Source organism: Arvicanthis niloticus, chromosome 1 (assembly GCF_011762505.2).
Source record: "Arvicanthis niloticus isolate mArvNil1 chromosome 1, mArvNil1.pat.X, whole genome shotgun sequence".
Taxonomy (NCBI): domain Eukaryota; kingdom Metazoa; phylum Chordata; class Mammalia; order Rodentia; family Muridae; genus Arvicanthis; species Arvicanthis niloticus.
Genome location: NC_047658.1, coordinates 161,020,931 through 161,033,417, shown reverse-complemented (window position 1 = coordinate 161,033,417; position 12,487 = coordinate 161,020,931). Strand labels below are relative to the sequence as shown.

The 12,487-nt window shown below is 47.2% G+C and overlaps 1 protein-coding gene across 6 annotated transcripts in view; it reads left to right on the top strand.

The window, feature by feature from the left end:
- Positions 1–11,897, top strand: part of Gpam (glycerol-3-phosphate acyltransferase, mitochondrial) — a 59,881-nt gene extending 47,984 nt beyond the window's left edge. For 4 of the 6 annotated variants that reach the window (XM_034505836.2, XM_076924537.1, XM_034505825.2 and 1 more), the window contains 8 exons: positions 160–230; positions 857–1,121; positions 1,478–1,620; positions 3,068–3,145; positions 4,136–4,276; positions 5,054–5,243; positions 6,868–6,926; positions 8,571–11,897. In XM_034505836.2, the coding sequence (XP_034361727.1) occupies positions 160–230; positions 857–1,121; positions 1,478–1,620; positions 3,068–3,145; positions 4,136–4,276; positions 5,054–5,243; positions 6,868–6,926; positions 8,571–8,687 (1,064 nt within the window). In that variant the 3' untranslated portion in view covers positions 8,688–11,897. The remainder of the gene's footprint in view (positions 1–159; positions 231–856; positions 1,122–1,477; positions 1,621–3,067; positions 3,146–4,135; positions 4,277–5,053; positions 5,244–6,867; positions 6,927–8,570) is intronic. The other 2 variants (XM_076924542.1, XM_076924530.1) reach the window with 1 other exon arrangement.
- The last annotated feature ends 590 nt before the right edge of the window (positions 11,898–12,487 follow it).

Here is a 12,487-nt window from a genome sequence, read left to right as displayed (position 1 = left end):
AGGACACTGGCAAATCCATTTGTATTTCCACTGTAAACCGCAGTTACAGTGACCATGGTAGAAGCCGTGGTTAGCTCCACATGCTTCTGTTTAAAGCTAAGCACTTTCAAGGCTTTGTGTAAGTTAGAGCAAGGCCAGCTAACACTCTGTTTTTTCCAGCCGCCAGCAAGTCCTGCGCTATCATGTCTACCCACATTGTGGCCTGTCTGCTCCTCTACAGACACAGGCAGGTACGTCTTAATGCTCCTTAGTGCTCTTCAGTGGGAATCCTGGGTGTTTGTCAGCCTGTTCTAGGCTGAGGCTTTGAGATGAGCAGAGAGAGAAGGTAAGCATCCTGGCCTGAGCCCACCAGCCCAGTGAGGGAAAAGCCAGACTTTAACTCCATACAATGGAAGGATACCATTTCTGGTTGCTATAGTCAATGGAAATAAGGCATATTTCAGGACACAGTATGCATTCTGCTGGAGAAGAGTGTCCAGGCAGTTTGCTCTGTGTGTTAGAGCCCCTATGTCCTCCCACAATAGGCTTGTGTAGCTCTGCCATGGAGAGACTGAGTCTACCATGTTCATTGTCATGCTCTTCAAATGAATGCTTGTGATGTGTGTTTAAAGCAAAGGGAATCCTCCTGGACACTCGCACTACTGCCAGACTGCATCTCCTTCCCTTTGTGCTCAGTTTTGTGATGTGACATCTGCCCATGACATTCCTGGGGAGCAGCTTCTCTGTGCCTTTCCTGCTTGCTCAGGTTGCTGGTCTGCACCTGTCTCTGTGGGTATCAGCAGGACAGCCATAGCAGGAAGAAAATCTGGGGGAATCAGGCTTTCTGATGCCATAATCCAGTTTTGTCTGTCTCTAGGGAATCCACCTCTCCACACTGGTAGAAGACTTCTTTGTGATGAAGGAGGAAGTCCTAGCTCGAGATTTTGACCTAGGCTTCTCTGGGAATTCAGAAGATGTAGTCATGCATGCTATTCAGCTTCTGGGGAACTGTGTCACCATCACCCACACGAGCAGGAAGGATGAGTTTTTTATTACTCCCAGTACAACTGTCCCATCAGTCTTTGAACTCAATTTCTACAGCAATGGCGTACTTCATGTCTTCATCATGGAAGCCATCATAGGTACGTTGGGGCCTGGACCCCATGGTGATGCCTCATTGGTTTAGATGCCAGCCCCTTGCTCTAGAGAATGCAGCACTGGAGTTTACTCTGGCGAAAATGTTGCCTACTGAATTACCCTGAGTAGTACTGTGTTTCTTACTGTGGAGGTGAATTACGAGAGTTGTGGAGAGAACAGAGGGACTGAGCTTTCTCAGCTGGGACCTCACAGAATGGGATTCTTTGGGGCTCCAGTTAAATTTCTCCAGTGACTGCAGACATTTTGATAATTTGTTAGTAGGCTTTATTGGTAATTTAAGAGTCAAAGTTTCTCTTTGAGACCTGGCACTGGTGACTCCAGGTTCGCGGTATTTCCTCAGCTTGCAGCATTTATGCAGTCCTGAACAAGAGGGGCTCCGGAGGGCCTGCGGGAGGCCCCGGCAACCTGATCAGCCAGGAGCAGCTGGTGCGGAAGGCCGCCAGCCTGTGCTACCTTCTCTCTAACGAAGGTACCATTTCTCTGGTGAGTGGAGGCAGCCCAAGGTCTACCCAGCGTTTGGTTATTGAGTTCCTGGATGAAAGACATACCCACAGTCTTACTATTTACAGTAAGCCCTAAACAGCACAGTAGCTGGGCAGCTGCCTGCCCTCCATGCTGCTAGAATCTACTTTATGTCGATAACCTGAGTTATTACTATTTACCGTGTTCCATCTGGGCTCCTCTTAGCTCCAGTTGAGCAGCCCTCAGGCCACACTTTCTTGACCCTTAAGCCATGGTGGCTTCCCCTTCCTCCTCTCCTGTACCTTCTTCCACCTCTGGGTCCTCCTCTTCCCCCCAAGCCAGAGAAACCTAACCCCACCCGTGGCTCTTCTGCCCAGCCATTGGCTATTGGCATCTTTATTTACCAGTCAGAATTAACTTGGAGACAGGGTCACTCTTACCTACTTCTGGGGCACAGTCTTAGGGGCCCCAAGTTAGCATTAGAATACAAACAGCTTTAGGCCAACCCACCACAGAGGCACCTCCATGTTCCTGATCCTTTCATAATTGTCTGTATGCAAGTATGAGAGGCCTTTTCTCTCAGAATGGTTGCCCATCCATGCAGCTTTCTGTTCCGAAACCTTTAAGTTTCAGGGACACTCAGCTAGTCTGGCCTTGACTGTCTTGGCTTTTGTTTGGCTCTGCAGCATGAGAGATTGTTATAAGCTCTTAACTGTCTGGTGTCAGTAACCAGCACACCTACTTGTGGGTGTCAGAACCCCAAACGATAAGTGGGTGAGCCCCAGAAGTTCAACACTTTCTCAGCTTATACAGAGGCTCAGAGAAGTATGAGTGTTCAGTTTACCTCAGCCCTGCACTTGGTGACATTTAAAATGCAGCCTATTACTAAGCAGATTTGGGATACGTGAACCATGTAGAATCTATGTTTGCATGTACTGTTCTTTTTATTTCATATGACTGTATCTTGGGACATTGACGGGTGTGACCGTTTTTACCACGGTCTTCTTGAACATGCTCTTTGTGTGTGGCTGGCACTTGGGTTACAGATTGGGGGGTCTGAGTGGTCGGGCTTCTGAAGTGGGCCTTATGTTTCTCATGAGTCTTCTCTGAATCACTGGGTTGTTGTGTTTCTTCTTTTGTTACTTGTGTGAGCTGTCTCCATTGTAAGATAGTTCTTGCATAGAGATCATCTTAAGACAGAAGAAACAAAATGTCCCAAAGAGTCCAAAATGTTGGTCCTTCCGGGTTCATGCCACTGAAGATATTGAGCTCAGTAGCTTTCTCTAGTTGGGGACACGCTAAGTGTACTGTCACTCACGGGAAGGGTCTTTTCTCTGGCTTTGTCATGACCATTTATCAAGACAGTGGACATCAGAGATCATAGAACTTTTTCAGGGGGTGAATAAGGTGGTGGAGTCTTTAAGAAAAGTATGGGTCGACTTACCTTTAAATGGCTTTTTTTTTTTAGCCCTGCCAGACTTTTTACCAAGTTTGTCACGAGACAGTAGGCAAGTTCATCCAGTATGGTGTTCTCACAGTGGCAGAGGTAAGAGAAACAGCCTGCCTTTATTTTCTTTATTTAGTTTCTTGCTCTTCATTTTTATTTTCTACCAGTTATCTATTGAAAACAGCGTTTCTGCCAGTTACTTTAACCAGTAAGTATCCTTGCTATGTGCTGTGTCCAGACAGGAGTGAAGGACAGGAGAATGAGCACAGGTGTCTGGGGATTGTAATATTTTGATTTCTTTTGTAAGTGGTATTTTCTAGATTAAAACATATCTTAATTTGATCTCTGGCATCTAGAGGTTGATTCTGGATAAGACCTGAAGCATATCAGGTGCTTGTAGCATGTGCACAGTCTGTTTTTCTCTCTTGAGATCCCATGTCTTGTCTAATAGCTTTAGTGTGATTCAGAGGGACTGGGGAAACAGCTCTCCACTCAGAAGATATGGAAGTTCCATCTTGTAACTTCCTCAGCCTCCATCTGTCCTTCCTGCTGCCTCCCAGGCAGTTTGTTTGTGAAAAGTTTGGAATTGTGCATGAGGGACACACAGCTGAAAGGGTCAGGCAAACTCTGAGGGCACACAGTTGAGAGGGTCAGGCAAACTCTGAGGGCACACAGTTGAGAGGGCCAGGCAGACTCTGAGGGACACACAGTTGAGAGGGTCAGGCAGACTCTGAGGGCACACAGTTGAGAGGGTCAGGCAAACTGTGAGGGACCCACAGCTGAGAGGGCCAGGCAGACTCTGAGGGCACACAGTTGAGAGGGTCAGGCAGACTCTGAGGGACCCACAGCTGAGAGGGCCAGGCAGACTCTGAGGGCACACAGTTGAGAGGGTCAGGCAAACTGTGAGGGACACACAGCTGAGAGGGCCAGGCAGACTCTGAGGGACACACAGCTGAGAGGGTCAGGCAGGCTCTGAGGAGGGAAAGCTTTGTTGGAGCTGGTTGGTCAGTCGGTCGGTCAGTCTGTCGATCGGTCACTTGGCTGTGTGCCTTGGAATCTTATTTACTGTCAGCTGTCTTCTTGGCATAGCAAGATGACCAGGAAGATGTCAGTCCTGGCATTGCAGAGCAGCAGTGGGACAAGAAGCTTCCGGAACCTCTGAACTGGAGAAGTGATGAGGAAGATGAAGACAGTGACTTTGGTGAGGAGCAGCGAGATTGCTATCTGAAGGTACTTTGTGAGGGATTCTGGGTAGAGAACAGTGAGATGTTAGGTTTATGTTGCAGCTAGATAACGGGGACTGGTGACTTCCTCATGTCCAAAGTTCTTGTGAACCAGCTCTAACTGGCTCTGGTACCTTTCACTGAGTAAAATCACTAAAAATCAGTCCCTTAAATTGTATAGTGTGGGAGCTGGTACATGGACAGGGAACAGGATTGGAAAAGCCTGGATGAAGAAAGGAGGTGACTTTCAGCACTTTCAGGAATATACAGGCCTCACTGGACACCCACCCCTGCACCAGCTCTCCACAGGGCAGTGACTTGGTTTCCAAATGACACTTAGGAACTCTCTTTCCATTTGGGTTTTACCAGTTTCACTGATGGACAGTGGTCTTGTTTCATGCACTTAAATACATAATCTCTGTTCCCTGCTATTGCATGCACGAGTGTTTATTATGCTGGGATTGTATATCTTGGAGGGCTCACCCCCAGACCAGCTGTTTTAAGTGATGAGAACTTGTTACAATTCTGTCAGTTAGGATGATTTATTCTAGATGACTATTGAATGGACATGTACCTCAGATCCTATGGGAGTGAGTGATTACCCTGAAGAGCATGCTGGTCCTAGCTGATCTTTCCTGGTTAGCCATGTGCTGGAGCCGCAAACTGCTTTCATGCAGTGCTAGTGGGAGGGACATCTTAAGTACTGGCTTCTCCCAGAGTTCCCCAGCAGCTGTCTCTGCTTTCCTTCCCTTCCCCGTGACCTCACCTCTGCTCACTCTCTCAGGTGAGCCAGTCCAAGGAGCACCAGCAATTTATCACCTTTCTTCAGAGGCTTCTGGGGCCCCTGCTAGAAGCCTACAGCTCTGCTGCCATTTTTGTCCACAACTTCAGCGGTCCAGTTCCCGAGTCTGAGTACCTGCAGAAATTGCACAGATACCTTATCACCAGGACGGAAAGGAACGTTGCGGTATATGGTATGTGTAGTCTCATTGTGGCTTCTTTTGAAATGATTTCCCCAAACCAAAACCAAAACAAACAAAAACCCAAAAGCTGGGTGGTGGTGGCACATGCCTTTAAACCCAGCACTTAGGTGGCAGAGGTAGGTGGATCTCTGGGAGGTGAGGCCAGCGTAGTCTACCAATTGAGTTTGAAAACAAAACAAAACAAAAGAAAAACCAAACTGTTGTGGATTGGTTCTAATGCTATTTGTGTTAATTCAGCTCCCAAAACCACACGGGACTGCATGTCTGCACTGAGGGTCCCTGCCACAGTTGGCTCTGATTGGGAAATAAAGTTGCCAGTGGTCAATGGCTGGGCAGGGAGACAGGGGTGGGACTTTTAGGATTCCCAGGAAGGGACTGAGGAAGGAGGAAAAGGGCGTTTATTTCATCATGAGAAGGATGTAGGAGATGGACCACACTGGGAAGGTACAAGAGGAAGAGACAGCCAAAATGTAGGTGCAAGGGGAAAGTGGCCCCGGGAGGGCTGCCCTGCAGGGTCCAGGGCAGCAAGGATAAAATATAGACTCAGTAAGTGTTAACTCAGGAATATCGGAGGGGATTGTATTAGCCACATGGAGGTTCAGGAGTGGCCCGGCCATTGAGCTAGTTAAGGCATATTAAAATATAAAGGTTGTGTGTTTGTATCTTTCATTTTGGATCCAAAATATTTGGGTGGGTGATGAGAACTACTTTCACACCCGCTGGGTCATAGAGCAGATTTAATAAATACCGCTACACCAAACAAACCAAAACTCCTCACTCTCCAAAACAACAAACCTGTTTCCTATTACTGTATAATTCTGTTAATTTGGGGAAATTGGGAAAAAGGTAGAATTATGCTGACCTCTCATTGCATAGATCTGCTGTGGTATGCCATACAAACTGAGTGGTCCAGTTACGTGTTGTGTGTCTGCCTTTTGCCAGTTAACATGGTGACTGAGGCTCATACATGTAGCCTGTGGTTGTGTCTGCTGTGTAGTCTTTCACTGTGCACATGCCTCCTCCTTCAGTCTGCTGCTGCTGGGTGTTTGAGCCCTTGGTAGCGAAGAGCTTGTTTGCACAGTCCTGCCCTGCACCTGTCTGAGTCCCAGTGGTGGGCCAGCACAGCTGCGCGCCTGCCAGTCAGCGTTCAGAGCCAGAAGAGGTGTAGAGATAGTTAATCCCTTCCTGCCACTTTGGGGACACTTGTCCCAGGCCCCTGGCTAATCAGTGGCAAACGTGGGTTAGAAACGTGTTTCCTGCCCTCTATACTTGAGCTTCTTATGGTCACAGGCCTAAAAGTCATCTTCACATCACTGTCTCCTGTTAGCAAGCCAGTATATACCACTGTCTGGTTCTCACAAAACTGCAAGATGGGTGCTGGGTGCATCTGTCTTCCTTCTCTCCTCCCTGCCCCTTCTCCACTCTCTGCCTTCTTTAATAGATGGCAGCATGGGTTTACGGACATGGCCCGTCACTGGAAGAAGGCTGTGGTAGTTACCATTAGCAGGAGAAGCTTGCTTCAGTCTGGACTCCTGCTTTCATGTTCTTTGTAGCCTCCTGTGTAGAGACCGTGTGCTGAGCCTGAACACTGACAGGCCTTATTGTCTCTCTGCAGCTGAGAGTGCCACATACTGTCTTGTGAAGAACGCTGTGAAAATGTTTAAGGACATCGGGGTACGTGTCCATCACCACGCTGCTCTGTTTTGTGTAGCTCTGATCTGTTGCTCTGCATCTGTGGGGTCCAAAAGACGCACTTTGTGCTGGGATAATTGGGAATGTACTTCTTAGTGTGAGGGTTGGGGGCAGAGCATGCTGAAGGCTTGTTAGACTTCTCCAGGATTTTGCTGGCTTCATATTCATTCCCAAACTATAACAGACATTAGGCAAGTTCAATGTTAACTATTCCATATTCTATTATTTTTTTGCATGTTTACTAATATTGCTAGAATTAGCCTCAGGTTTCTTCACCTTCATGTATGATAAGTTCCACAGAGCTGAATGTTGCCTTTTATAAAAGACTGTTTCTGACTATATTCCAATATAAGTTGTGAAACCCAAGACACTTACTGGACTCCCCCTTTACACCTTGTCACATGCCTTTATGCTTACATCCAACTCACTCCTCCGTGCTTGCATCTGACCCACACCTCCATGCTTGCATCTGACCCTCACCTCCATGCTTGCATCTGACCCACACCTCCATGCTTGCATCTGACCCTCACCTCCATGCTTGTATCTGACCCACACCTCCATGCTTGCATCTGACCCACACCTCCATGCTTGCATCCGACTCACACCTCCATGCTTGTATCTGACCCACACCTCCATGCTTGTATCTGACCCTCACCTCCATGCTTGTATCTAACCCACACCTCCATGCTTGAATCCGACTCACTCCTCCATGCTTGCATCTGACCCACAACTCCATGCTTGTATCTGACCCACAACTCCATGCTTGTATCTGACCCACAACTCCATGCTTGTATCTGACCCTCACCTCCATGCTTGTATCTGACCCACACCTCCATGCTTGTATCTGACCCACAACTCCATGCTTGCATCTGACCCTCACCTCCATGCTTGTATCTGACCCACACCTCCATGCTTGTATCTGACCCACACCTCCATGCTTGTATCTGACCCTCACCTCCATGTTTGCATCCGACTCACTCCTCCATGCTTGCATCTGATCACACCTCCATGTTTGCATCCAACTCACTCCTCCATGCTTGCATCTGACCCACAACTCCATGCTTGTATCTGACCCACACCTCCATGCTTGTATCTGACCCACAACTCCATGTTTGCATCTGACCCACACCTCAATGCTTGTATCTGACCCTCACCTCCATGCTTGCATCCGACTCACTCCTCCATGCTTGTATCTGACCCACACCTCCATGCTTGCATCTGACCCACACCTCCATGCTTGCATCTGACTCACTCCTCCATGCTTGCATCTGACCCACACCTCCATGTTTGCATCTGACCCACACCTCCATGCTTGTATCTGACCCACACCTCCATGTTTGCATCTGACCCACACCTCCATGCTTGCATCTGACCCTCACCTCCATGCTTGCATCTGACCCTCACCTCCATGCTTGCATCTGACCCACAACTCCATGATTCCATCTGACCCTCACCTCCATGCTTGCATCTGATCACACCTCCATGTTTGCATCCGACTCACACGCCTATAGCTTTGAATCTTTCTTGACTTTTTGGGTTGTGGACATAGGTCAAGGGCTGGTAAGAAAAGTACTTCCTCTGTACAGTTTCTTCCACTTAACTTTTCTTCTCTCTCTCTCTCTTCAGGTTTTCAAAGAGACCAAACAAAAGAGAGTGTCTGTTTTAGAGCTGGGCAGTGCTTTCCTACCTCAGTGCAACCGGCAGAAGCTCCTAGAGTACATTCTGAGTTTTGTGGTGCTGTAGGGATCTCTCAGCACCTATCTCGAGCGAGGAGCTGATGAGTCCCTTGCAGACTCCAGTCTGACCCAGAGTGCCAGGTGTCCTGGCATGGCCCAGCCTGCTCTATCCCGAGGAGACTTACAGGAAGACACGTGCCTTCTGCCCCCGTGGACCTGCTCTCCTCCCAACACAGACACAGTGGCCTGCACAGAGCACTTGGGGCCAGTGCCATCTGTGATTCATGATCACTAGGTTACTAGGTGAGATCTCAGTAAGTTATTTTGGAGTTTATTAAAGATTCACATTTTAAGTATAACTTTTCAGGCTAGTTACTATGATGGACACTGAGATGTTTGTAGAACTGACTCTTATATAGTAAGTAATAATGTTTCCTTTAAAATAGTTGGGTCATCCATTCTCTGTCTCCATTATCGCTGTCAACAGAAGTTATGGTTGGTATGTGAGCCCTTTCTTCTCAAGTGCTTTACTGAGGAGCAATGTTGTCCTAGGCTGGCAGACTCAAAATGTGTTTGTATATCTGCCTGAGAGCGGACGGTACTGAGAGGGAAGAGCCAGTGTCAGGAAGTGACTCTGCTTGGCCAGGAAAGTGGCATTAAAGGCTTTGCTCACGTGACAAGAGTGCCACTGAGCTGTAATGACCACAGTGTCTATACAGTCCCTGCTGCTGACACCTGTACCCTCCTTGCCTGTGGAGTGACAGGCACCTGCTGCTTTTAGGGAGCTCGGCTGCAGCAACCTCTGGCTTGTGGCACTCTGGCTACACACTGCTGACACAGGGGTTCCAGACACTGCTCACACACTGGGTGCTGCGGCTCTGTCTGGATGGCTAGTAGCCAGATGGTGCATTGTGCAGCCTGTGTGACATGCACAGTGACCCTACTGAGTGGCAGGTGCTTGGAGACATAGACATTTGTATGGGCTACATACAAACTCCATTGCCATGTAAATGCGAGGAATTATGAAAACATTTCTGTTTTAGTGGGTAGGTGCCTTTTTGTGAGCAAGGAGCATAATTGTTAGTTATTTGTGGTAATTACAGCAGTTTCTCAATGATCACGTGACAATACAATCTCTGTCTACTTTCCATATCTATGATTTTAAGGAATTATGAATTTTTCTGATGAGTGTTGTATAGATGATTTGAATTTATAAAAGTATTAGGGATGAGGTTTGTACTTTCCTGAACTTGAATTTCAAACACTAATTGTATCCTATGAGTGACATGTGTGTTGGGGGAGGGTGGGGTCCCGCCTGGCATTACACAGTGCATGAAGTGGCTGGTCTGGAGCTCATTGCAATAGTGCTGTGCTGAGGTGACCTCCACCCTTGCCTTGTGCATGTCACGTCTCCTTTTCCTTTGCATCAGTTCTCTGTCAACTGTAGCCTTTGGTACGGAGTGAGATGTTCACCTCTAGCCCCTGCATCACTGACTAGGGCAGGCTGACACTTCCCTCGGCTGCACTTGGGGGACACCTGGGGAGTCTGGTTTAGTCCCTTGGGTTTACCTCATCTGGGAACCTCATTTTCTTGGTCTCTGTTCTTTCTTTACCCTCTAAATGGAAACTGAAGGCGGCTCCCTCTGGCCTATCAGTGGGGTCACTGCCCTGCTTGTCAGCTCTGCAATAACCGCTGCTCCCCAGCCTGTGCAGAGACATGCGCGCCCCTTGTCCCTTGCTGTGCTCTCCCTTTTGGTAGGGGTTCCTTTATGGACTGCAGTTTACTTGCTGTTGCCTGACAATTAACTCACTGTGAGGATAGATGCACGCTCTTCATAATTAACTGGTGCTTTGAAACTTTTCTTAAGGAAGAAAAATCTCAACCAAAGTTATGCTCTTCCTGACAAGCTGACCCTTGAGTTCATTTTAGCACAACTCATTCTTCAGTGCCTCATGAAAGAAAAAAAGCATCACAGTAAGGCTTCGAGGTCCCTGGTCCCTAATAGAAACATCCCCTTGGTTTCCAGCAGTGGGTGGCTTCCTCGACCGATTAAACAAACCAGGTGCTTGTATATAATTTATTACAGTTTACTCTACTGCATTTCTGTCAAGTTGAAATGCATGCCCTTCAGGGGAAGACTGTGAGTCAAGTTTAATAAATAAAAACCTAATACTAAGCAATATGAAGCTGCACTCTGCTTTCAAGCGGGACTAAGCCAAGTAAGGGGGGCGGGGGGCGGGTTGCTCTCCAAATCCTAAGGAAAATGAAGGCAAACACGAGTGTTAGTCAGTTCAGCAAGAGCACACGCTGCCATTCTGACTCTGTTAAACCGTGGGAGTCAGGAGGCCCAGTGCAGACAGTGTATCTGGGATGGCAGGGAGTGGAGGCTTGGCCAGGAGTTCCTGCTGCCGCCTCCCTCGGTTCCAGTGTTTGGGTCATGTGATACCCTGAGATGGGGATCCGTGGGAATACACAGCGCCCTGCACATAGCGTTTCCCAAATGTTTGGACCTCAGGACCTTTCCCCTCTGGGACACTGCATGCCATGGAAAACGTTTTCAGAAACTACATTAATCTTTCTTTAAGCAGACCAAATGTCACGGGAGTGACAGGCAGACTCCTGCATGCTTTTTTATCGCTCACAATGCACCGAGTGCTCGGTATCTTTCCTCACTGGAAAGAGTAAGCACAGGAAACGGGCTGCAGCACCTTCCTTGTGGAAGATCTACCAGCAACCCTGGCCTTTTTAAAACTGAGAGTAGCAGAACTAATAGAGGAATTACTTGGGATAAATAATAAAGGATTTAATTCAGATCTAGTAGAAAACTCTGCACAGTTGAATGCAGATTTTTATCCATAGAAAACCATAGTGTTTTGAAATGATAGGCCCAAACTTTGAAGTTTCTAAGACTTACTATGGGATGTAAATCTGTTTTTTAAAAACACTTTTTAGGGGCTTGAGAGCTGCCACCTGACACTTAGTTTAGTAGGACCAGTGACTGCTTCAAGAGACTCTTGACCTTGCTTCCCAAGAGCTAAAGGGCTAACTGTCTTTATGGAAGGCATTTGTTACAGTATTTACTCATTGTACAAAGCAATGCTAGATTGTTGTAAAAAGAATGACTACTGTAAAATAGCACTGTATGATTTTGTGAGTGACACTGCCTTTGAAATGTGACTGATTTTTATGCCTGATGATGGTTCATCCTGAGAAGCATGGAATGGAGCTTTGTTTTAATGAGCCAGAATAAAAACCTGACTCTCTTAATGTCTTGAATTTGTTAAGACTTTTGTGTTACTCATTTTGCCCTGTTTGCTTAACTTCACATAGAACTTTGTTAAAATGTTAGGACTTAACCCGAGGTCAACCTGTGGGTCGCCCAGCCATGATGCTATGGGCTCACATTCCTTCAACCTTGCGGAAGCGTTTGGCAGTAGGGATGCCTGCTCACATCACAGAGATAGTCTGGGTTGCTGTAGGATCCTTTATTGTGCTTCCTGTCGTCTGCTTTCATAGATGTTTAACTTCACAAAAAAGTACAATAAAGTCCTAGATTTCCCCACTAGTTCATAATAGTTGCTCAAAACTATCAGCGTATTTTTTTTTTTAAGAATAAAGAATTTACCTTATGAAAGCACCAATACTTTGTAGCTTCTTTGAGTGTACCTGGATATGATCTGCCCTGGGACTGAATCTGGAGATGGTGGCAGATACAGTCATGATGGCCATGCACCTACCCTTCGAGTCCCCAACAGTTTTTCCGCTGTGCATGCAGGAGCGTTTGTCTGCATCCGCAATCACCCTGTCTTATCTATGTTCCTGCATGGAAGTGCTCTTCCACCAAAGGTACAAGGTTGACTCAGTTT